The sequence below is a fragment of the Macrobrachium nipponense genome, chromosome 44 (genome assembly GCF_015104395.2).
Source record: "Macrobrachium nipponense isolate FS-2020 chromosome 44, ASM1510439v2, whole genome shotgun sequence".
Classification (NCBI taxonomy): domain Eukaryota; kingdom Metazoa; phylum Arthropoda; class Malacostraca; order Decapoda; family Palaemonidae; genus Macrobrachium; species Macrobrachium nipponense.
The window spans coordinates 48,153,837-48,179,969 of NC_087221.1; the positions used below are offsets into that span (position 1 = coordinate 48,153,837).

Sequence of the window (26,133 nt, forward strand, 5' to 3'; positions counted from 1 at the left end):
TACCCACTTATTACTGCAAGGTAGCTGATGTTTCTTGCACAGGCTCCAGTGGAGGGCTTTTGCTACTGAATCATGCCTCTTTTTGTACTGGTTCTGTGCAAGTGCCGGGCATTCACTTGCTATGTGGTTTATGGTTTCACTTTTTGTATTGCACTTCCTACATATGGGAGAGATGTTATTTCCGTCTATCGTACTTTGAACATATCTGGTTCTTAGGGCCTGATCTTGTGCCGCTGTTATCATTCCTTCTGTTTCCTTCTTTAGCTCTCCCCTCTGTAGCCATTGCCAATTGTCATCGCTGGCTAGTTCTTTAGTCTGTCTCATGTATTGTCCGTGCATTGGTTTGTTGTGCCAGTCCTCTGTTCTTTCTGTCTTTCTCCTGTCTCTGTATATTTCTGGGTCTTCGTCTGCTTTTATATTATTATTATTATTACTGAACCAAACAAAAATTATCTTTCAGTTTTCTTCTGAAGACTGAAAAAGAAACCCACAAAATTACTGTGTATAACGTGTTTACTTATAAGTATTTACATTTTATTTTACTCAACACTCAAGTACTTTGAGGTTGACAACCTACGTATCTCTTGAAAAAGGACACAGATAGGGCCTGAAAGTACTCAAGTGTTGAGTAAAATACAATGTGAATACTTATAAGTAAACACGTTATACACAGTAATTTTGTGGGTTTTTTTTAATTATTATTATTGGGAAGAAGGCCGTCTTATAAACAATTTCCGTTGAAAATGATGATGATTGATTCAGCTGCCTTAATATTATACAGGTCTTTCTCAAGCCCCTTATTGTTGAGTTTTCAGTATTGCATAGACTGGCAAGCAGATCAAATAATGATCCTGATGCAATGGATGTAATATTACTGATGTTATGGATATAAAGATACTGATGTAATGGATATAAAGTTACTGATGCAATGGATATATAGACACTGATGTTATGGATGTAAAGTTACTGATGTGATGGATATAAAGATACTGATGTTATAGATATAAAGATGCTGGTGTTATGGATATAAAGATACTGATGTAATGGATATAAAGATTACTGGCGTAATGGATATAAAGGTACTGATGTTGTAGATATAAAGTTACTGATGTTATGGATATAAAGGTACTGATGTTATGGATGTAAAGATACTGATGTTATGGATATAAAGATACTGATGTTATGGATATAAAGATACTGATGTTATGGATATAAAGTTACTGATGTTATGGATATAAAGAGACTGATGTTATGGATATAAAGATACTGATGTTATGGATATAAAGAGACTGATGTTATGGATATAAAGAGACTGATGTTATGGATATAAAGAGACTGATGTTATGGATATAAAGAGACTGATGTTATGGATATAAAGTTACTGATGTTATGGATATAAAGAGACTGATGTTGTGTATATAAAGATACTGATGTTATGGATATAAAGATACTGATGTTGTGGATATAAAGATACTGATGTTAGGATATAAAGGACTATGTTATGGATATAAAGAGACTGATGTTGTGTATATAAAGATACTGATGTTATGGATATAAAGATACTGATGTTGTGGATATAAAGATACTGATGTTATGGATATAAAGATGTATGGATTACAAAGATGCTTGTGTAATGGAAATAAAGATACTGATGCAATGGATATAAAGTTACTGATGTTATGGATATAAAGAGACTAATGTTATGGATATAAAGATACTGATGTTATGGATATAAAGAGACTGATGTTATGGATATAAAGATACTAATGTTATGGATATAAAGAAGCTTGTGTAATGGATATAAAGTTACTGATGTTATGGATACAAAGATGCTTGTGTAATGGAAATAAAGATACTGATGCAATGGATATAAAGTTACTGATGTTATGGATATAAAGATACTGGTGTAATTTATATAAAGATAATGATGTTATGGATATGAAGCTACTGATGTAATGAATATAAAGATACTGATCTTATGGATATAAAGGCACTGGGGTAATGGATGGACTACTCACCTTAAGACCATATTCAGGAAAGGATAAAAACAGTTTACAGTTCTGCTCGTCATAAGATCTTTATAATTAGTAAGCAAAGAACTGTACCACAGTAAAAAGTACTTCAGTACTTACCTCTTTTAAGGCCACGACTCCAATTAGTCTACCTAATGTAGTGACGTAGGCGTGGTTGAGGCGCAACATTGCAAAAATGGAATGAACCTGTCAAAAAAAAAAAAAATTAATGATTTACCTTTTATCAACTTCAATAAAAAAAATGTTAGTGATTCATTAAAATTTAAAGCTGTCGTCTAAAAAAAAACACTTGAAATCTTAATACACATATAAGACGTTTTCCACAATTTATATGTTGCTATATTGAAAAGTCTAGTCACTAATAAATCTCTCAAGGTTTTAAAACAAATAAAGACATCTTTTCCACAGTTTCTGCATCACAATTCTAAACCTTTATACTGTAATGAAGCTTGTTCCTTCAGCTCAACGGGGTGACCAACTACACATTTTCAATGCTAAAAAAGTACATACAATACTGGCATATAGTAAAATAAATAGTCAACTCACGAAGCAGTGTAAATAACCCCGCGAATACAGCAAGAGCTACAGCTTTCCCTGACTTATGTACATAGTATATTCAAGTATTTTGATATATATTATGACTATATATTTGTTGATTGTGTACATAAATTTCATGTATTGTATATGTACAGACTTGTAAAATGAACTAAAAAAAAATCTTGCTAGGTGAAGTCACAACTTCGAAGGAGGATACGAAATGGAATATAAAAGTCATATGACTATAAATTTGTTGATTTGTACATAAATTACATGTATTGTATATGTACTGAATTGTAAAATGAACTAAAATTTATTTTTTAAATAAAAAAAAAAACTTGCTGGGTGAAGTCACAACTTCGACGTAGGATACCAACTGGAATATAAGAGTTAGGCCGAAGGCCAGACACTGGGGCCTACGAGGTCATTCAGCATTGAACAGGAAAGTAAGAATGAAGAGGGTTTGACGGGTGCAACAGGAAGAAAACCTCGAAGCAGTTGATACAATTGTCAAAAGGTGGGAAGTAAGATGACAGAAAGACAGCAAAAGAGAATGGAAGGGGCTGCAGCTAAGGTCCTAAGGTACGCCGCGCCACCGAGTAATGCCTACGGTGCACTCCATGGGCTTACTTTGGCGAGAGAAGTCCTCTCAACCAGCTGGAAGGGGGCAGGGTCAATGTGGCACTGACCAAAGTCGACCTCTCTGTTGAGTTCTTCCTCCTCCCATCTTTTCTGCTCCTCCAAGGTCATCTCAATCATCCGAGCTACAGGCTTTTGGTAAAATGGTAATGTTCATAAATATATATATATTGATAATAATAATAATGAATGTAAATGTGCATTTGCACATACATATACGTGTATATACTATATACGTATATATATATATATAATATGTATATATATGTATGGATATATATATATATATATGTATATATATAAATATATATATATATATATATATATATATATATATATATATATATATCTATATAATATATATATATATATATATATATATATATATATATATATATATAGAATATATATTATATATATATATATATATATATATATATATAGATAGATAGATAGATAGATATACATACAGATATAAATATATGTATATTATCATATGCTTATATATACTAGAAATATATATTATCTATTTGCCAAATAAATAGCGTGATTATAATACTGGCATTCTACATTAAACATTCCGTACAATGGCACCTGTGCCCTGTGGGCTCCTCTGTGCTGGCATAAGGCCAGCTTAATCTCAAACAACAATTGGCAGCTGCTCTTGCACAGAACTTCTCTAGCTCAGTTACCTAAAGAATGAGCGAAAAGAAAAAAAGTCTGTAGAGTATGAATAGTCACTTACAAAAGGTACTTTTGTTGGCGAATCGAGATTCTGGCTGCCTCTGTCATCCATCCTCAGTAAACTGGATTTTTTCACAACTGCGTCGAAAGCTTGTTTCAGTCTGCAACAAGACATTATTGACCAATGAGAACAAGGACGTGGTCCGACCTCCCGCTCGCTTGTGGCACGTGCCAAAATCTACGGCCCACTAGCGCGTTGTTTCACCAACGGAAATTAAAATGAATACGCTATATGTATTTCATTAGTATTGTTTTGTACTGTTCAACATGAACATAATTGATTTTTTACATATAACCATTAGAGTTTTTGTTATTATGTCAGAGTAAAGCGGAATGTACTGAATTATGTGTTGTTATCAGCAGCCGGTATATTCATAAATCCTATCCATCATTATATGGGAATGGAATTGAATGTAAAATTTAATTCAAAAGCCAAGCGTTGGGACCTCATGAGGTCATTCACGGGTTGAAATAGAAATGGGTGGTTAATTGTTAGGAAAGGGTGGATAGCAAGATGGAAGAAAGAGACTATGAACGGGGGTACAGTAAAATGAATGGAAGGGGTCGCAGCTAGACAAGACCTGGAATCCCCAGCGTGCACAGTGGCATACTGTTCATGTCGAGAGAACGCCGTCGGTGAAGGAGGAACTGGCTGGAGGATGACACTGCTCGTTTTCTTCAAGATGGACTTCGGCAGGAGAGACCTCAATGCTGCGTCAACTGGTCTATGCGAAGGTGATCCTGGTTGTACTGGACCCTAGTGAATACAAGGGAATATCTGGATTATGTACACATTAGCATCTACATAATTTAAAAAAAAAATTTTTTATTGAGGTCAATACCAGTTTAGCATTAAAAAAATCAGTTTTTATACTCTGACTTGAAAAGGTCCTAACTGGACCCTAGTGAATACAAGGGAATATCTATATTATGTACACATTGGCATCTACATAATTTTGAATTTTTTTTTTTTTTATTGAGGTTAATATCAGTTTAGCATTCAAAAAAATCACAGTTTATATACTCTGACGTAAAAAAGTCCTATTGGACCCTAGTGAATACAAGGGAATATCTGTATTATGTACACATTGGTATCTACATAATTTAAATTTTTTCTTTTATTGAGGTCAATACCAGTTTTAGCATTAAAAAATCTTAGGTTTTTTCATACTCTGACGTGAAATGGTCCTAATTGGACCCTAGTGAATACAAGGGAATATCTATATTATGTACACATTAGCATCTACATAATTGAATTTTTTTTATTGAGGTTAATATCAGTTTAGCATTAAAAAAATCACAGTTTATATACTCTGACGTGAAAAGGCCCTATTGGACCCTAGTGAATATAAAGGAATATCTATATTATATACACATTAGCATCTACATAAATTTAATAAGGATAATATATTATATATATATATATATATAGATATATATATATATATATATTGCATGGAAAAAACTAATATTATAATTCTTAACTCTGACATAAAAAAAATCCTATTGGACCCTAGTGAATGGAGAAGCAAATTCTATATTATGGGCATATTAGCATCTACGTGATTTTTTTTTATTGCAATACCAGTTTAACAAAATAGAAAAATTACAGCTCATGACCCTTATCTAGTAAAGGCTCCCATCTCCTGCAAAACACTTACCTCCAGATCCATTTCTAAAGATACAGTGGATCGTTGTTTGGCTGGCGTGTCTATTTTGACAACCTCAAACCTAGATGGTCTCCTTTGTGATAGGTCTACACCTTCAGGGATGCCACTTGTAGTGAGGGATTCCCCAGATGCACTGGTTGTGGTAGTGAGTGATTCTACAGCTGCACTGGTTGTGGTAGTGAGGGATTCTACAGCTGCACTGGTTGTGGGCACTGTTGAAGCTGGCGTTGGCGCCGGAGAAATATCTGGAGACTCATCTAACAAGAAACAAGAACCGATTCAGTCACTAATTACACAGTTATTGATTTGACTTGATTTATACAGATTTGGCATTATGCCAAACACTGGGGCAACTGAGGCTACTCAGCGCTGAAACGGAAATGGGCAGTAAAAGGTTTGAAAGGTTTATCAGGAGGAAAACCTCAGAGCAGTTGCACTATGAAACAATTATTAGGAGAAGTGGACAGTAAGATGGAGGAAAGAGATTATGAAGGGAAGTACAGTAAAAGGAATGAAAGTAGTTGCAGCCAGGGCCCGAAGGGACGCTGCAAAGAACGTTAAGTAATGCCTACATTGCACTGAATGAGGTGCACTGACGGCACTAACCCCCTACGGGGATTTAGACAGTGGTGGACACTAACACCAACCAACCAACATGCATCACCTGCTATGTGACATATAGATGATCTTTCATTTATGGCCAGCCCCATGAGAGCTGTTCATCAAATCAGTGGTCTGGTTAAATTAAGATATACTTAACTTTTTCATTTGTTACCTAGTTTCTCTGATTTGAGCCTTCATGAAAATTTTTAGGGAATACTTACCCCCTTCTGTTCCCGTCACCACTGGCAGGCTATTCATTTTTTCTGCTTCTGCTTTGGCATTCTCCGCTTCTATTTCCAACTGTTCAGCTTCCAGGGCTCTGCAAAGAATAGCAAATAATTAATTTTTTAAATAGGGAAATGTACAGCTCGATAGACAAAACGTTTTTACGTTACGCTTAGTAAACAAAGCCTTCAATGAATTTGACAAAAAACCTTTGGGCGCTTATGAAAAGTCAGCTTCTTTTTGGAACTGGATTTGGAATATAATATTTAGGCCAAAGGCCGAGCGATGGGACCTATGAGGTCATTCAGCGCTGAAAAGGAAACAACGTGAAAAGGTTTCAAATAGGTTAAAAGATAAATAAATAAATAACTCGCAGTTTCCCTACGGAACAATTGTCAGGAGAGAGGGTGGACCTTACCTTACCTTACAGACCTTACATCTTGTTCGGGTTGCCCCAGGTCCCTCAGTGTGAGGCACCTCTAATGTCTACCAGAGAGTTGCTAGTACATCTTCCGGTATATTTTGCATCTTCCAATCTTGGATGGTCTGGGATGCAGTTTAGATATTTGTCGAGCTTATTCTTAAACACATCTACGCTCACTCCTGATATATTCCTCAGATGAGCTGGCAACGCATTGAATAGACGCTGCATTATCGATGCTGGTGCGTAGTGGATTAATGTCCTGTGTGCTTTCCTTATTTTTCCTGGTATAGTTTTGGGCACTATTAATCTACCTCTGCTTGCTCTTTCTGATATTTTTAGTTCCATGATATTTTCTGCTATTCCTTCTATCTGTTTCCATGCCTGAATTATCATGTAGCGTTCTCTTCTCCTTTCTAGACTATATAATTTTAAGAATTGTAGTCTTTCCCAGTAGTCAAGGTCTTTAACTTCTTCTATTCTAGCTGTAAAGGACCTTTGTACACTCTCTATTTGTGCAATATCCTTTTGATAGTGTGGGTACCATATCATATTGCAATATTCAAGTGGACTACGAACATATGTTTTATAAAGCATAACAAATGTGTTCAGCTTTTCTTGTTTTGAAGTGCCGTAACAACATTCCATTTTTGCTTTACATTTTGCCAACAGAGTTGCTATTTGATCATTGCATAACATGTTCCTATTCATCATCACACCAAGGTCTTTAACTGCTTCCTTATTTGTGATTGTCTCATTATTAGGTCCTTATATGCATATAGCTTTCTTTCTCTGTCTCCAATAATTTATTGATTCAAATTTATCAGAGTTAAATACATCCTATTTACCTCTGCCCAATCATATACTTTGTTAAGGTCTCTTTGTAGAGCGTTCCTATCTTCATCACAAGTAATTTCTCTACTTATTCTTGTGTCATCTCGAAAACTACTCACTACCGAATCCTTAACATTATTGTCTATGTCTTCAATCATAATAACAAACAGTATTGCAGCTAACACCGTACCTTGCGGCACATCGGATATTACCTTGGCTTCATCCGATTTCTCGTCGTTTGCAATAACTATCTGTTTTCTGTTGTGTAAAAATTCTTTTAACCATCTTCCTACTTTATCCACGATATTTGTGTTTTCTAATTTTCTTCGCTAATATATTATGGTCTACTTTATCAAAAGCTTTTGCAAAGTCTAAATAAACCACATCTGTTTCATTTCCGTTCTTTTCATATTTTTTTGAATATGTTCTCACGGTGGACTAACAGTTGGGTTTGTGTACTTTTCCGGGTACGAAACCATGTTGTCCTTTATTAAACAAATTATTTTTTATTAAATGTTTCATAATATTTTTCTTCATTACCCTTTCATACACTTTCATAATATGTGATGTTAGACTCACAGGCCTATAATTACTTGCCTCTAGTCTTGATCCACTTTTGAAAGTAGGGGTAATATATGCTAATTTGTGCTCATCATAAATCTTGCCTGTATCTACACTTTGTCTTAATAATATTGCAAGTGGCTTTGCGATAGAATGAACTACTTTCTTTAACAAAATAGCAGGAAAGTATGATGGGGGAAAAAAAGGAGAATATGAATGGAAGTACAGCTAAAGGAATGAAAGGGGCTGCAAAGAACTCTCGGTAATGCATACAGGACACCGCAAGAGGTGGACTGGTGGCATTAGGACTTCGTATACGGGGGAGATACTTACTTCTGGGAGGCTAGTCTCAGCCTGTTGAAGACTCGCTGTCTACGGTCTCTTCCGAGGATTTGTTCAATGAGCGTATTGAGCTCCGATCGTGTTATCGACCCGAGGAGAATCATTGAATCTGTGTGGAGTTACGATGTCGTTAACATAAAATACAAACTCTTATACAAACTTCGGATCTGTCCAGCAGCTTCCAGATCAGGTATATATGTGTAGTCTGCAACCCAGACTTATGGAATCTTAAAGAAATTCTAAGGTTACTTGAAAGTGCCTAAATTTTCTCTGCCTCAAACTAATTTTTAAAAAATTAAACATTAGTATATTCTACTCCTCTGTTACTTAGTAAAAACGCGGTATTTGTTGCTATGCTGCTATACACCAGGCCAATAGAACCGCTGGAAATGAAAATGATTTTGAATGGAAAAAGCTGCTATATCTTTAAACACACGAACTTACAAGGCTATGAATTGAACTGAGCTAAATATAGAATTTAGGCCAGGGGCCAAGCACTGGGATCCATGAGGTCATTCAGCGCTCAAACAGAAACTGGCTGTCAAAGTTTGAAGGGTGTAACAGAGGGAAAACCTCAAAGCAGTTAAACTATGAATCAATCGTTAGGAGAGGGTTCAGTAAAGCAAGACGGAAGAAAGAAAATATGAAAGGAGGTACTGTAAAAGGAACGAAAGGGGGTTGCAGCGAGGGGGCCTTAGGAAGGGGACGCTGCAAAGAACCTGATATAATGCCTACAGTGCACCGGATGACCGGATGAGGTATACACAGACGGCACTAGCCTCGCTACGGGGTTGATGGGGACGTCATCTATCTTACCTGGAGAGTCAACGAGAGGCAGAGCTCGGATTCTCTTGTGCTGGTTCAAAAGGTCTCTTACCTGGAGAGTCAACGAGAGGCAGAGCTCGGATTCTCTTGTGCTGGTTCAAAATGTCTCTCAGTTGTCCGAAGGTGATGCCGTGCCATACGTAACTGACGTCCTGAATCATGAAGTCTTCTACGAAGATGTCGTAAGCCCCGAAAGTAGCGGTGAGGATGTCAGGGAGGTACGGTAGCTTCTTGATTTTAGTGATGTTGTCGTAGATCGACGGCTGCAGCAACTTTGCGATTGCGTTGGCAATTATAACAGCAAGCTGGGGATGATTTTGATGTGACAGATTAAGTCCACACTTCACCATGCACATATTCATGAAACCTCTTACAAGACCACACCACGACACTGAACTTGAAGAAAATACTCAAATGAAAACCATAAACTGGTAATTAAAGTATAGGTGGTTGGTGTGTTAGCAAAATGAACATCAATATTAACGTCCAATCTCTGTGTTATATTGATGCATAATGTACCCTACAATTACATGTCATTACCCCAAAAAAGGTCAAAATTTACTTATATCTTGTAAAATCAGCATCAACATAAATTTTCTGTCGTAAATTTATTCATAATGTATTCCCGCATCTCTGTGTAAACAATAAAAAAAGTACAAATTCTTACTATATTATGTTAATTCAAACCACCGTTATATATAATAAGCCTCTTATTGCAGGATGAAGAGTTTTGAAAAACTATAAATTAGTTGAGAAAATACAAAAGAAAAGTAAAAACAAATCTCCCAGGCCAGCCATGTCAGAGCTGATGATCAGCTCAGTGGTTTAGTAAAACTATTTTTAATTTTGAAAATAATGAATAATAATAGACTAAATAATAATAATAATTAATTATAAGTAATAATAATAATAATAATAATAAGTAATAATAATAATAAAGCCACGAAGAAAGTATCACTCATTGATGTCGCAATACCATGGGACACCAGAGTTGAGGAGAAAGAGAAGGTGGGATAAGTATCAAGATGAAAACTGAAAATTGAAATAAGAAGGATATGGGATGCCAGTGGAAATCGTACCCATTATCATATGGAGCACTATGGCACGATCCCAAGATCCCTGAAAAGGAATCTAGAAAAACTAGAGGCAGAAGTAGCTCCAGGACTCATGCAGAAGAGTGTGATCCTAGAAACGGAGCACATAGTAAGAAAAGTGATGGACTCCTAAGGAGGCAGGATGCAACCCGGAACCCCACACTATAAATACCACCCAGTCGAATTGGAGGACTGTGATAGAGCAAAAAAAAAAAAAAAAAAATAATAATAATAATAATCTACCAATGAGGGTGACAGATCACATCACGCACGTAAGAACCTTACATTTCTCGAACAATCTAACTCAGTATGAAGCTTCATTCTTGACGCATCTAACTTTCATGGGAGGCAATGAATTCTATTTGTAGAATACAAATTATGAATAAAAAAAACTATTCAATAAAAAAATAAAATTAAAATTAAAAAAAAACTGACCATCACTGGGAGGACATGAGTGATCTGCCCTGTCAGTTCACACAATATAACGGCAGTCGATATAGTGTGGGTGACGGCGCCCCCCAATGCAGCAGCTCCCACAATGGCGTATCCACCTAAAAAAAAATATTGAAATAAGAGAGGAAAACATTAGTATACATATAAGACGGGCTAAGACCAGCTACATTGTGATTGTGGAATGTAAAATTTATGTCAAAAATAAGATGGAAGGAAGAGTAGATTGAAAGGGTCTTCTAATACCACTTAGTTTTTCTTTCCATAAGGACTTTATTTTAGTTCAGGAATCAAGTCAGAATTAAAAAAAAAGTCAGGTAGGGGGCACGTACCAGGTATGATGACGTGATTAGACCCTCCGTAACGCATGCCATTGGGAAACAGGCAAGCCATGCCCTCCCCTATCAATCTGCCCAGTCCAGCGCCCACTTTGAAGACGGGTATGAAGAGACCTAGTGGGATTGGCAGGGTACTGGCAATGATGGTACCAAAGAACTGAAAAAAAAAAATGTTGAATTGAATTAATAGTTCACATGGGTATAGGTTCTATGTTCCACCTCTCCTGAGGGATACTTATGAAAGACGCATATCTCTCAGGAGAGATGGAGCATATAGATCCTTCCCATGTGAACTCTCTCTCGAGAGAATAAGAGTTTCCAGCCCTGTGATTGGCTTATCAACAGCCGATCAGGAGCGTCGTAAGGGACTAGCCTAGACATCAAATGCACGGTTGATGTGAATCAGTTACAGCTTTCAAATGAACCCCAATAATAATAATAATAATAATAATACTCTTTTCTATTCTTATCACGACTTTTTTAATATTACTTAGATTGGCGAGCAACGCGCCTATTGGATGCATAGGATTCATGGAATGCAAGGTTGATGTGAATCTACTATGGCTACAGCTACAAAACTACTTACTAAGTATACTTTTCATTACAACTGTTATCCAAACTTTGTGTCAGTCAGTCACCTACATTGTAAATCACGTAGCCAACCAGGGTGACGACCACGCCTCCCCCAAGAGGCGACCTCCAGTTATCCACGACCTCGAATTCCTTGACCGAGTGGACTTCTTTCGTCCAGGTGATGTTGCTGAATAAGTCCTTGAACTGAAAAAAAAAAAAAGTTTCGCGATGAAAGAAAAACGTTTCGCTATGAAATACATAAATAAATAAAAGTTTCGTGATGAAAAAAAAAGTTTTGAGATAAAAAAAAAGTTTCGCGATAAAAAAAAAACCGTTTCGCGATGAAAAGAAAAAAAAGATGTTCCGTATGAAAAAAAAAGTTTTGCGATGAAAAAAAAAAAAAAAAAAAAAAAAAAAAAAAAAAAAAAAAAGACGTTCCGCTATGAAAAATAAATGTTTTGCCATAAAAAAAAAGTTCGCGGTGAAAAAAAAAAAAGTTCCGTGATGAAAAAAAACACATTCCGCGATGAGAAAAAAAAGTTCTGAGATGAAAAAAAAAAAAAAAAAAAAAACGTTTCGGGCGATGAAAAAAAAAAAAAAAAAAAAAAAAAAGAAACTTCTTGCCGATGAAAAAAAGTTTGTTAACATGATGAAAAATAAAGAGGTTCCACGATTGAAAAAAAAAAAGTTCCGCGATGGAAAAAAAAAAAAAGTTTGCCGATGAAAAATAAGACGTTCAGCGATGGAAAAAAAGACGTTCCGTGATGAAAAAAATGATGTTCCGCAAAGAAAAAAAAAAAGTTCCACGATGAAACAAAAGTTCCGTGATGAAAAAAAAAAAAAAAAAAGACATTCCGCAATGAAAAAAAAAATTCTGTGATGAAAAAAAAGACATTCCGCGATGAAAAAAAAAGTTCGGCGATGAAAAAAAAAAAGACGTTTGGCGATGAAAAAAAAAGACGTTTCACGATAAAAATAAAGTTCCACGATGAAAAAAAAAGTTCCGCGATTATAAAAAAAAAAAAAGACGTTTGGCGATGAAAAAAAAAGACGTTTCACGATAAAAATAAAGTTCCACGATGAAAAAAAAAGTTCCGCGATGAAAAAAAGACGTTCAGCGATGAAAAAAATGACGTTCCGCAATGGAAAAAAATTTGGTGATGAAAAAAAAAGAAAAAGACGTTTCGCGATGAAAATAAAAGTCGTTCCGCGATGAAATAAAAGAGGTTCTGCGATGAAAAAAAAAGTTCTGCAATGAAAAAAAAGTTTCGCGATAAAAAAAAAGTTTTGAGATGAAAATAAATTTTTTAAAATTTTAAATTATGTGTTTGAATTGAAACATAAAGAAAATGTAAACATTTCTCAAATTAGTAAGTAAGTAATGCCTACAGTGCACCATGAGGGGTTCACTAACCGAGTATCAACTCCAAGGGGACCATGCTTCAGTCATTACGCATTATAAAGTATATTATTAACATAAAGAGTAACATTCAAGCTCACCACGTTTTTGACAATCAAGCTTAACAGACTTTTCATTCAAGCTTACCACGTATTTACAGTCAAGCCTACCATGCTTGAACAAGCAAGCTTACCACGTTTTTGACAATCAAGCTTACCACCCTTGACAATCAAGCTTACCATGTTTTTTTTTACAATCAAGCTTACCATGTTTTTGAGAATCAAGCTTACCATGCTTGAACAAACAAGTTTACCACGTTTTTTGATAATCAAGCTTACCTTGCTTGAACAATCAAGCTTACCACATTTTGGCAATCAAGCTTACCATGCTTTCATTCAAGTTACCACGTTTTTGATAATCCAGTTTACAACGCTTGAACAATAAAGCTTACCATGTTTTTGACAATCAAGCTTACCACGATTGAACAATCAAGCTTACAGCTCCAGACAATCATGTTTACCAACTTTATGACAATCAAGCTGACCAAGCTTTTCATTCAAGCTTACCACCTTTTGACACTGAAAATTACAACGCTTGACATTCCAGCTTACCACGTTTTTTACAATCAAGCTTACCATGCTTTTCATTCAAGCTTACCAACTTTTTGACAATCAAACTTACCAGGATTTTCATTCAAGCTTACCACGTCTGGACATAGAAGCTTACCAAGCTTTCTGCAATCAAGCTCACCACGCTTTTGACACTCAAGCCTACCAACTTTTTTACAATCAAGCTTACCAGGCTATTCATTCAAGCTTACCACGTTTGGACATTGAAACACTGAAGCCTACCTAGGAGTCAAACAGAAATCCCGAAACCTACCTGATGATGGGTGTCCAGGTGTCCAGCCATGAACTGCCCAGTCCCGCAGGGGAAGTTGGCCGTCGAGATGATGAGCGATACAACAAAGGGATACAGCAGACGGCTGTAATGGGACACAGACGATGCCATTAGTGCCTACGAACCAGAATGAATATATTAAGATACACCTCTTTCCAGATCTGACATTCTTGAGAGACAGAAGTTCTCTGTACAAGCCTTACTGGAACTGGAATATAAACTGGAATATGAAATTTAGGCCCAAGGTTAAGAGCTGGGGACCCATGAGGTCATTCGGCGCTGTGAGAGAAATTGAGAGTAGAGGTGGTTTGAGAGGTGTACTGTGAAACAAAGTCTTAGGTGATTGTGGAAAGTAATACGGAAGTATGGAAGAAAGAGAATATGATTAGGTGATAGTGTCGAGTAATATGGAAGAAAGAGAATATGATTAGGTGATAGTGGTAAGTAATATGGAAGAAAGAGAACATGAAAGGAATACAGTAAAAGAAATGAGAGGGGTTGCAACTAGCGGCCATAGGGTCGCCGTTAAATTACATACCTCTTCTGTACTAAGAGAATATGATTAGGTGATGGTGATAAGTAGTGGTACCTTGAGATACGAAATTAATCCGTCTAAGGCGACTTTCGTATCATGAGCTTTTCGTATCTTGAACGGCATTTTACATGTAAAATGGCTAATCCGTTCCAAGCCCTACAAAAACACCCCAGTAAATTTTATAATAAAGCTAAATTGACCAATAAACAATGAAATACTACAACAATTTGGACCATTCAATACCTAACTTAATACGTACTAGTACTAATATATACGTACCTGTAAATAAAGTGTATTAGTGTACATGGTATACAAGAAATACTGTACGTACATACGTACGTGTGTAGTAAAATGTGGAATTACCTTTCGAGTGAGGCTATCTTCAAAAGTGGCGACAGAGGAGAAGGACAAACGGCAGAAAACTTCATATAGTACGTACACTTAACTTTACGAAACACATTAAAAAATGTCAGGAAACATAAACTAAACTTTACGAAACCCATTAACAAAACTGTAACATTGAACTCAGGAGTCTCCAAATGATAGACAAATAGGGGCTTCACCTTGCAATCCCCACTTGTGTTCGAACAAAGTTCGAGCGTAAGCCTGTCTTTCATAGGCTTATGCCCGGGTAGCTTCTTCTCTTCCTGCATGATGTACGTCCGACGAGGCATTTTTTTCCAAAAAAGGCCAGTCTCATCACAGTTGAAGACTTGCTGACAACTAGCCTTCCTTGATTGTCATCTCGTCGAACGTCTTAATAAAGGCTTCGGCCGCTTTCGTGTCCGAGCTGGCCACCTCCCCATGCCACACCACCGAATGGATGCCAGTCCGTTTACGGAATTTTTCGAACCACCCAGGAGAAGCCTTGAACTCTGGGGTTGGCGTCAATGTCCCTCCTCCTCCATCGTCTTTGGCCTGGGCAATCAAAACGCCGAAAATAGCGCTGGCCTTGTGGGAGATTGCCGTCTCGGTTATCGCATCGCCAGCGATTTCTTTGTCTTTTATCCAGACAAGAAGCAGCCTCTCCATCTCATCGTGCACGCGGCTCCTCTTGCTAGACAAAATAGTCACGCCCTTGGAAGGTGTAGCTGCTTTGATGGCTTCCTTCTGCTTAAGGATGGTGCCTATTGTCGACGGATTTCGGCCATATTCCTTGGCGATCACATTCAATCACATGCCAGCTTCATACTTCTTGATAATCTCCATTTTTGTCTCCAAAGAAAGCACCCTCTTTTTACCTACTTCAACTTTCTTGGGACCCATGACTACTTATATACTGTACGTAATTAAGTTATGTAGTATGTATCCGTATGAAGTAAAGTTCTCACACAACACGATAAAGTAGTACTACAACGAAATCACTAACGAATTTACATTGATAAACGAAATCGTATAGAATGAACGAATTCTGCATGCTTATGATACCGATGATGCCGCCAAGTAGCCGAAAAAGCACGCCACTACGTAGATGCATGATGGGACCATGGGAGAGATGCTGACCAATAGGAGAGCAGGATCTTATGGCGGTGACTAGCATCAGGAACCAATGGGAGAGTGGGAGGATGGTGGCGAGTCTACTAAGTTGGCGGCGTGCGAGTTTTAAAATTGTTATCGGTGGTCCGGGCGAATCTTGGGAGTTTACAGCAACAACCTTTCGTATCTTGAACAATTTTCGTATGTAGAGCAAAAAAAATCTTCGTATTTGCTTTCGTATCTCGAGTTTTTTGTAAGTTGAGCCTTTCGTATGTCAAGGTACCACTGTAATATGGAAGAAAGAGAATATGATTAGATGACAGTGGAAAGTGATATGGAAGAAAGAGAATATGAATGGAATACAGTAAAAAAAATGAGAGGGGTTGCAACTAGCGGCCATAGGGATGCCGCGAAATTACATATCTCTTCTGTACTATGAAACAAACTGTTAGGAGAGGGTGGAAAGTAAGGTGGAAGAAAGAGAATATTAATGGATTACAGTCATAGAAACGAAAGGGGTTGCAGCTAGTGACCATAGGGACGCCGTAAAGAACAGCTCGAAGTACTGCACTGACGACACTACGGCGATCAAACCTGAAGAGCATTACAGAACATTTGTTTAAATAACATACCTCTTCTGGAGAAAGGCCTTCATCTTCTTGTTCTTGCGCATGAACATCACGTAGCAACGATGGGTAAAGACAAAGAGGGCCCCAACGAATCCACTCAATATTCTGTAGGCATTTCAAAGCAATATTTAGAATGTAGATTGGAATTATAACGAATAAAGTACAAATAGATTTATTGAAATACGTGTAAAGCTGCTATATTTATGAAGAACTTTATGCCATCACCATCATGAAACACATGTTTAGTAGAACATATATGTATATAACAATTCTCTTATTTAATAACTTGCTCACACTTTTATTTATTTATTCATTTGCTTTATTTAGTTTCTCTCCTCTAATAACTGATCTCTTCTTTCCGTATTTGTTATCTTATGTAACTTCTTTCAAATGGACATATTCCTAAGAGGCCTGAGTTTGTATTTCAAGTCAATGTCCCTGTAGGCTTGTTCTATTTGAATATGGATTAATCTTCTAGATAATAATAATAATAATAATAATAATAATAATAATAATAATAATAATAATAATAATAATAATAATAATAATAATAATAATAATAATAATAATAGGTAGCTAAATCAGACACGGAGCTGACCAAAAACACACAAACAAACATAGATTTCACAGTGATACATTCTGAGAAACAGTAAATTTATATCCCATCAAAAACATACCCAAGGGTACTTTGTAAAGGCAATGTTCACTGTTGCTGGAAATCTCCCACGTTCCAGGCAACATTAACAGACAAAAGTAAGCCCTACAATCAAAGAGAGAACTTAGCAGCCTTACCCAACCAAAGCAAAGGCGAACAGCTCCTGAGGATCGAACTTGTAGTCGACCTTGTAGTCAGTGTTGTACAGCGCAGTCAAGGTCTCTGGGGGAGGAACAAGCACTGAGATGAGGGGGTTTCAGAAGAAACTCACTGATTTCTTTGCAAATTCGCGTACCCTGGGCAAACCTGTATCTCTTCAAGTGAAAAACCATGCTGCAATAACACCCAATTCAAAGCTAAGTAGCAGAATTCATCCAGGGAAGAAATTTTACCATGAAACAACATTCCTTCAGATGATAAGGGATCTCATTTTAGCAGAAAGCGAAAAACATTTTTATTCCTGATTGACCCTTTCTTTTTCACTGAGAAGCTGTTATGGAAGTTCAACTAGTGAATCGTCTGTAACTACGTTTAATTAGAAGCTTGGAAGTCTGTGACGTATCTGGTTTCGCCAAAATACATTACTAAAATACCATACCTTCCTCGTGGGTCCACACCGCGAGAAGGCGGAACATCATGGCGCTACAGATTGCGGCGAAGAATCCCCGCCAGAAGTTCCCGACCACAAAATACACGCTGGTGACCTCTATGCTGAGCAACACTCCTGCAATGATTCAGAAATCATAGTTCAAGGTCAATTTAGTTTTAGGGAAAGTTAACTGAATCTTGAAAAGGGTTATTTCGGCGGTCTCTTTAATATAAGTTCATATAACAATGAATGGACAGGAAGCATAAATAATCTAGTAGATTAGAAATAAAAAGGTATGATAACAAAAAAGAGTAGTCGATTAGAAACAGAAATGAAAGAGAGAAAAAAAGAATAGTAGACTACAAAGGACAACTAATACAAGAGACGCCCCCACTCCCACCCAGAGTGGTTCCTGTAGATGTCTTCGTTTTTGCAAATCGTAACCACAGCTAAACAAAAGTGGGACAAATGATACGAGATATCCTGTCCCACCCCTCCTCCTTAACCCCCACCCCAACGAATTCCAGTAGATATCCTCGTTTTTCTTAATCGTAACCACAGCTAAATAATCACGAACGACAAACAAACTCACCACCAATTGGCGAGGCAAACGAACAAGCGACTCCCACTGCACAACCGGCAATCAACATATCAGTTGTCCGCGATTCGTTCTCCTGTACTCCTTTGAAAGCCGCCAAGCCCTTCGACATCAGCATAGCCACGATGCTGCCCACGTGCACGAAGGGACCCTGGGGGGAATGGATGTCACGATTATAAAGTCTTAAACTGAACAACATTATGCATTACATACCCACGAATGATACTGCCAACGTATACGAATATTCGCTCACCTCTTTGCCAAGAGGCATGTTGGCACCAAGGGTCGCGGTCAGACCTATAAGTTTGGCTACCAGGGTCCTAAATGTCAGGTACTCCTTCAGGACGACGCCGCGTAAAATGGTCTTCATCTCCGGGATGCCAGAACCTTTGGAGAGAGAGAGAGAGAGAGAGAGAGAGAGAGAAAAAGGTGAAAATATGCTTTTGGTGGAAGTCAGGATGTGCAGCGTAACAACTGGCCATGTTTCAACTATAATATTAATGGAGACTGTGTCATCAAAATCCACAATAGTAGAGCGTATTACTATATAATTGTGGATTTTGATGATAAAAATCCATAGTTATATAGTAGAGTGTATTACAACATAATTGTGGATTTTTATCATCCAAATCCACAATTATATAGTATATTACTACATAATTGTGGATTTTATCATCCAAATCCACAATTATATAGTAGAGTATATTACAACATAATTGTGGATTTTTATCATAAAAGTCCACAATTATCTAGTAATATACTCTACTATATATAATTGTGTATTCTAATGACACAGTGTTCTTCACGAGATCGTAAATTTCTTAGCACTAATGCATGAATACGAACTCTGCCTGGATATGTTAAATGGACATAAAATTCTCCTGTTGATTATGTATGGAATCCCGCAACTATTAAAAACAGAGAAATGCAGAGTGCAAGGGCACATCCAAAAATGATAAAGAATGGTATATGTTCTCGCTAATTTACAGTCTGTAAAATAAGAGATAAATTATATTCAAGGAAGTCAGTGGAAATGGAAATTTCTTCTAAAAAAAGAAAGAAAAAAAAAACGTTTCATCACTGACAAACTATAAATGGAACCCGAGAGGTTAAGACACCACAACAAAGTGCAGGCATGCAAAGAATCTACGGATACTACCTGTCATGTTTAACTAACACGGGCATTTGGCAAAACTTCCATGAGTGTAGAAGGACGTTTGTGACCTGACGTGACCTTATCGCTGAAAGGTGAACTGAGAGTAAGTAAGGTGTTATGAACAGGACGGAAACTTCGCAGTTGCACTGCTAAACAATTGTTAGAAGAGGATGAAAAACAAGATGGAAAGAAGGGGATTTGAAAGGAAGGAGATGCAGTCAAAGAAATGAAAGGGGTTGCAGCTTAGGGTCTCACGGAACGCCGTCACGAACCTTCAGTAACGCGTTCTACAACCACTGAGCAGAGCAAATTATCTAGCAACTCACTAAAATGCTTTCCCGAGGAGTTTCCTCATTACCAGTGTGTATGAACGAAGGTGTACTGAATAGCAACTCAATAAAACACTCTCCCGAGCTGTTTCCTCGTGACTAGAGTGTATGAACGAGGGTGTACCGAATAACAACTCAATAAGACACTTTGCCAAGCAGTGTGTATGAACGAAGGTGTACTGATTATTTAATTAACAAATACAGACGGCAACCCCCTTACCAGCAGCCTGAGGCGAGATTAGGTGAACGATACCGGCCGAAAACAGGACGAGACACACTGGGAAGGAGATCCAAGCCAGATATTTGAGAGCTACGTGGTCGGTCAAGTCTCTGTAGAGCCACATACGAGCTGGAATTCGTACACATGAAAAAAAATAAGATCGGAATAATTTCCAGACATAAGTATGCATGGACACAAACTATATATATGTATGTATAAATGCATATGTGTGTATGTATAATATTGTGCACAGTAACTGGGACATATATATATATATATATATATATATATATATATATATATATGTGTGTGTGTGTGTGTGTGTGTGTGTGTGTGTGTATTATATATATATATGTGTGTGTGTGTGTGCTTATAGGATGGGTCTAATTATGGTACATTTCCTTTACGTCTATATCTTCTCATTCAGAAACTTTATACATACTAAAATTAATAAGTACATCTACAAAACACTTTGAAAAACAAATGGTTTTAAGGATTTTAATAAAAATACTAAAACAAATTATAAAAATTATGATCATTTATAAGCTTACTTTGAAAAGGCAAATTATGTTCTGAATTTGACAAAAAAAAAGGTTGCCTGAAAGATAAGCAAAAAATTAACTCATAAAATCCATTTGAAATGAATCACTGTACAGTGGAAAAAATGTAACTGTTTTACTGTTACTTGAAAAATTCTGGATAAACAAGTAACTGGTTCCTTCTACTGTTACTTGAAAAATTCTGGATAAACAAGTAACTGGTTCCTTCTACTGTTACTTGAAAAATTCTGGACAAACAAGTAACTGGTTCCTTTAACTGTTACTTGCAAAATTCTGGACAAACAAGTGAGTGATTGGTTCCTTCTACTGGTACTTGAAAAGCGTGACTTCCTGTTACCATTGAGACACGCATAGATGCCGTAGTCCATGACGAAGGACACGAGGGCCATGAGGACGCCCAGGGTTATGAGGAAGAGCCACTCCTCCCCTCCTCTCCCGAAGGTGTGACGCCAGAAGGCGCTCAGGACGCCGAAACACTTCGTCGCGACTCTGCCTCTGTAGGGCTTCAGGCCTGGGGAAGGGGGGAAGACAGACGACAGGGGATGAGGCTGGTATGTTCTTGAAAAGGGAGAGAGAGAGAGAGAGAGAGAGAGAGAGAGAGAGAGAGAGAGAGAGAGAGACTTATATATTCCTAAGATATATATATATATATATATATATATATATATATATATATATATATATATATATATATATATATATATATCTTAAGAGAGAGAGAGAGAGATCGCTAGGAGAGAATAGAGATGATACTTTTATATTCCTAAGAGGAGAGAGAGATACCACCTATATGTTCCTAGAGACGAGAGAGAGAGAGAGAGAGAGAAATACCTCTATATCTCTAGGAGAGATAGAGAGATACTTATATATTCATAAGAGGAGAGAGAGAGAGAGAGAGAGAGCTGCAACCCCTTTAGTTCCTTTTACTGTAACTCCTTCCATATTCTCTTTCTTACATCTTACTTTCCTGAACCCTCTCCTTACAACTGATCCATAAGTGCAACTGCTTGGAGGTTTTCTGGCTGTCACACCTTTCAAACCTTTTTGCTGTCAATTTCCGTTTCAGAGCTGAATGACCTCGTAGGCCCCAGTGCTTGGACCTTTATCCTAAATTCTCTATACATTCAATCAATCCATCGGTTGGAATGGATTGTATAAAGCTTAGGCCTATGGCCAAGCCTATAGGACCTACAAGGTCATTTACTAAACCTCAAAGCAGTTGCGATGTGAAACAATTGCCAGGTAAGGGTTGAGGAAAGTAAGATGAACGGAGGTACGGTAAAGGGAAATGGAAGGGGTCGCAGCTAGGAGCCGAAGGGACGCCCGCCAAGAACCTCGAGGTAAAAGTGACCGTTTCTCACCCGCTGCTTCATCAGCGGCTGCCTCTTCCCTGTGGAGTTTTTCGGCTTCTTCTCTCGCGTACTGTCCCAGGCTCTTGGTGTAGCGACCATACATCTGGAGAAAGAGGCAATGCTTTATACTAAGGGAAAATATAATAATGACTTGTGGACGGGTTATGCTGCTGGCCTGATAAAAGGAGAGAGAGAGAGAGAGAGAGAGAGAGAGAGAGAGAATCAGCAAACAGTCTCCAGCACGATAACTATAGAGACGGTCACATAGTTCCATAGCATGGTATCATAAGTAGTCTACAGGAACAATTTGTCCACTCGGGGTACCTCGTGAATAATGACTTCATTTCTCCCTAGCAAGAATATCCCTTAAAAGAACAATACATTGAGATCTTAAACTCAAATATTTTCTGCATATACATACATATAGTTATTTATTTATCTTAGTTTAACCAGACCACTAGGTTGCTTAGCAGCTCTCTTAGGGCTGGCCGGAAGGATTAGATTTTTTTTATTCACGTGACTAAGAACCAACTGGTTACCTTAGCAACGGGACCTATAGCTAATTGTGGGATCCGAACCACATTATATTGAGAAATGAATTTCTAGTTACCAGAAATAAATTATTCTGATTCTGCACTGAATAAGGATGAGCATATAAATAAGAGAGAGGAAAAGGTAACAAAAACGTGGCTAAAGGAGGAGAGAGAGAGAGAGAGAGAGAGGAGAGAGAGAGAGAGAGAGAGAGAGAGAGTAGAGAGAGGGGGGGGGGGGGGGGGGGGAAAAAAATACTCTTAAGAGGGAAATCTCGGAATACGCTTACAAAAAACGAGCAGAGACGAGCCGGAAATTAAAAATAAAAAAAAATAATTCGAGCAGGTTTTAGGTTACCATACACTGGAAAGTAATTACAGAGCCATTTATCCGAGGTGTCAAAGTACCTAACTACTTACGACAAGTGGTATATATATATATATATATATATATATATATATATATATATATATATATATATATATATATATATATATACATGTAAGTAACTAGCCACAATCACAAAGCTTGCTCGAGATAGCAGCAGACCACATTCGACAACAAACAAGAACGAAAACCAGATCGCGCCGAGAAAATCCGGTCTGAACGGTGTCAATCACGCATCACCTCAGAACACATGGCATCGCCCTCTCTACCCAGGTCACGTACCCCCGAAGAAGACGGCCATATCCATATATTCATCTCCATTAGGGATGAGACTCTGTATCGTAAGTTTTGGTTAGATAATTAATCTTCACGGAAGACTATATAGTACTTTCTGGAAACGTCTGGACCGTTTTCGTGACTGACATGGAAAGGAAAGGTGAGGTACAGAAAAAGATACACGTGTATCATACCTCCGGATACGTTATCATTATTATCATCATTATTATTATTTTGTCTATCATAGTCATATCCATTTCGACTGGGTGTTTTTTTTTTTTTTTTTTTTTTTTTTGTTTTTTTTTTTTTTTTTTTTTTTTTTTTTTTTTAGTGTGGGGCTCTGGGTTGCATCGTGCCTCCTTAGGAGTTTATCAATCACTATATCCGCCACCATCTTTGGAAGTGGTCTTAGTTATGGAGATGCACAAAGTAGTTTGTTTGTTTCAGCAACGGGACCAACGGCTTTGCGTGACTTCCGAACTACACGTCGAGAGTCTGTCACCAGAAATACACATCTCTGACCGCTCAGTGGAATGGCCGAGAATCGAACTCGCAGCCACCGAGGTGACAGGCAAAGACTATACCAACTCTGGGGTAGTAGTCAGTGGTAGTTTGTTTGTTTGTTTGTATGGTGTTTTTACGTTGCATGGAACCAGTGGCTATTCAGCAACGGGACCAACGGCTTTGCGTGACTTCCGAACCACGTCGAGAGTGAACTTCTATCACCAGAAATACACATCTCTGACCACTCAGTGGAATGCCCGAGAATCGAACTCGCGACCACAAGCTCTAGTAGTAGTCAGGATATTTAGGCAAACATTCCCTTTGTTACCAAAGTAACTTCGACCGGAATGTAGTCTTAGTTTATTCGTGGATTTCGAAAAGGATTTGACCTCATATTTCAAAGGATTAAATAAACTAGATTATGGAAAATATAATCTGAAAGGAAAGTATGCTTCGGTACTCACCAACGTCTGCTCGTATTCCCTGGGATAGCTATCATCGGCTTTCTCAACATCACTTTTTCTCTTGGAGCTTTTGGGAGGAATTTCCAACGGACGGACATGGTGGACTTCTCCTCCTTGGAAAACTACTAAGTAAATTCTCGAATCGCCAAAGGATGAGCGAATCAAGCGCTGCGTTCAAACGCCAACGCTCCAGAACGAGTTCTTTCTTTTTATCACTTTCCTGGAACCCTCGACGTCAAACCCACATAACAGGGCACTGGGCACTTCGCTTAGGTACTTTCAATCACAATTTTGAAAACCTCAGTTTCCCGGTATTCACAGAACGAGCAACAAAGCTTTTGCATCGGAGAACAAATGACGTAAGGATTATATGTATGTCCACTTTGCCCAACAACCTTGTAAAAACCACTCCAGACCTGGTGAAAAGGCCTGACCCCACAGCCACGCTGGAGGAACCTCTGCCTCAAATGAAACAATTGAAAGCCCTCCAGCCCTGTCTGACAACTTCGAATAAATAGTTTGCATAAAAGCTACACTCGCCACTTGGGGAGACATTGAAATCATTCGATTGTGACGTCACATCATGACGGCTGATTACACTTGCAGAATGGTCGTATTCAGAAATCACTCCCACTGGTGCTCACCAGAATTTTGCATATGCTGGGAGTCTCATATTTATTCAAGAAACGTGAAATCAAGTCATCCAGAAACTCTTCTTCACGGCTAAGCAGGTGCCAAGAAAGCACTGGTTCATAGACAGGTTTTAACAAAGTAGCTTCATATAACAGTCATTAAATCATGAGATGGGAGTTTATAGACCATAGAATTTGCGTATACATATCCCCACACACACACATACACGCTTATTTATAATATGAATAAATAAATTTATATTATAATAAGAATGTAAATAAATTTTTTATATAAATAAGTGTGTATGTATATGTATGTACTATATCCCCACACACACACACACACACATATACTCTTATCTAACCAACCAAGGACCCCCAAAAGTCTATAAAACAAAAGGAGACACCATCCTCGAAAAACATGCAGAAAACCGGATCGCTCAAAGGTAAATCTGGCTTTTGCAATAATGCAATCTGGTTTAACAAATAGCAATCAGACATTTCATTTCAAGGCATTATACCCTCTCTACCCAGGTCACGTCCCATAAGGTAATCACTCACACTCATTTCTATTCAAGCGTCGGTAATATATTCTTGATATATTCCTCGGCCGATCATAATGCTCAAAAATAATTAGATGCTGAAACTGACCGTATTGGTGGTTGACCGATATGAAAAGGATGGAAGATAGAACTAGGAACATACTTGTATCTCCTCACTGCCCTTACGCGTTGTGGATAATAGCAATTGTAGGTTTATCAGACCATTATGGAAAAATTATAACTGTAGCCTTATCAGACCTTTATAGAAAAATTTGAACTGTATTAGACCTTTATAGAAATATTTGAACTGTAGCTTTATCAGACCTTTATAAAAAAAATTATAACTGAAGCTTTATCAGATCTTTATGGAAAAATTTGAACTGTAGCTTTATCAAACCTTTACAGAAAAATTATAATTGTAGGTTTATCAGATCTTTAAGGAAAAATTATAACTGAAGCTTTATCAAACCTTTATAGAAAAATTATAACTGTAGCTTTATCAGATCTTAT

The 26,133-nt window shown here is 37.5% G+C and overlaps 1 protein-coding gene across 3 annotated transcripts in view; it reads right to left on the reverse strand.

Moving 5' to 3' along the window:
- Positions 1 to 26,133, reverse strand: part of LOC135204316 (chloride channel protein 2-like) — a 44,311-nt gene that overhangs the window by 5,070 nt on the left and 13,108 nt on the right. The window contains exons 1-21 of one of the 3 annotated variants that reach the window (XM_064234498.1): positions 24,450 to 24,942; positions 22,297 to 22,390; positions 21,273 to 21,446; positions 20,376 to 20,504; positions 18,924 to 19,057; positions 18,665 to 18,821; positions 18,082 to 18,207; positions 17,621 to 17,705; positions 16,832 to 16,933; positions 14,171 to 14,273; positions 11,959 to 12,093; positions 11,311 to 11,473; positions 10,964 to 11,079; positions 9,487 to 9,739; positions 8,601 to 8,718; positions 6,448 to 6,545; positions 5,615 to 5,880; positions 4,535 to 4,710; positions 3,955 to 4,054; positions 3,201 to 3,341; positions 2,133 to 2,219 (exon numbers count right to left, since the gene is read on the reverse strand). In XM_064234498.1, the coding sequence (XP_064090568.1) occupies positions 2,133 to 2,219; positions 3,201 to 3,341; positions 3,955 to 4,054; positions 4,535 to 4,710; positions 5,615 to 5,880; positions 6,448 to 6,545; positions 8,601 to 8,718; positions 9,487 to 9,739; positions 10,964 to 11,079; positions 11,311 to 11,473; positions 11,959 to 12,093; positions 14,171 to 14,273; positions 16,832 to 16,933; positions 17,621 to 17,705; positions 18,082 to 18,207; positions 18,665 to 18,821; positions 18,924 to 19,057; positions 20,376 to 20,504; positions 21,273 to 21,446; positions 22,297 to 22,390 (2,757 nt within the window). In that variant the 5' untranslated portion in view covers positions 24,450 to 24,942. Of the gene's footprint in view, positions 1 to 2,132; positions 2,220 to 3,200; positions 3,342 to 3,954; positions 4,055 to 4,534; positions 4,711 to 5,614; positions 5,881 to 6,447; positions 6,546 to 8,600; positions 8,719 to 9,486; positions 9,740 to 10,963; positions 11,080 to 11,310; positions 11,474 to 11,958; positions 12,094 to 14,170; positions 14,274 to 16,831; positions 16,934 to 17,620; positions 17,706 to 18,081; positions 18,208 to 18,664; positions 18,822 to 18,923; positions 19,058 to 20,375; positions 20,505 to 21,272; positions 21,447 to 22,296; positions 22,391 to 24,449; positions 24,943 to 26,133 lie in introns of those variants that run through there. The other 2 variants (XM_064234497.1, XM_064234496.1) reach the window with 2 other exon arrangements.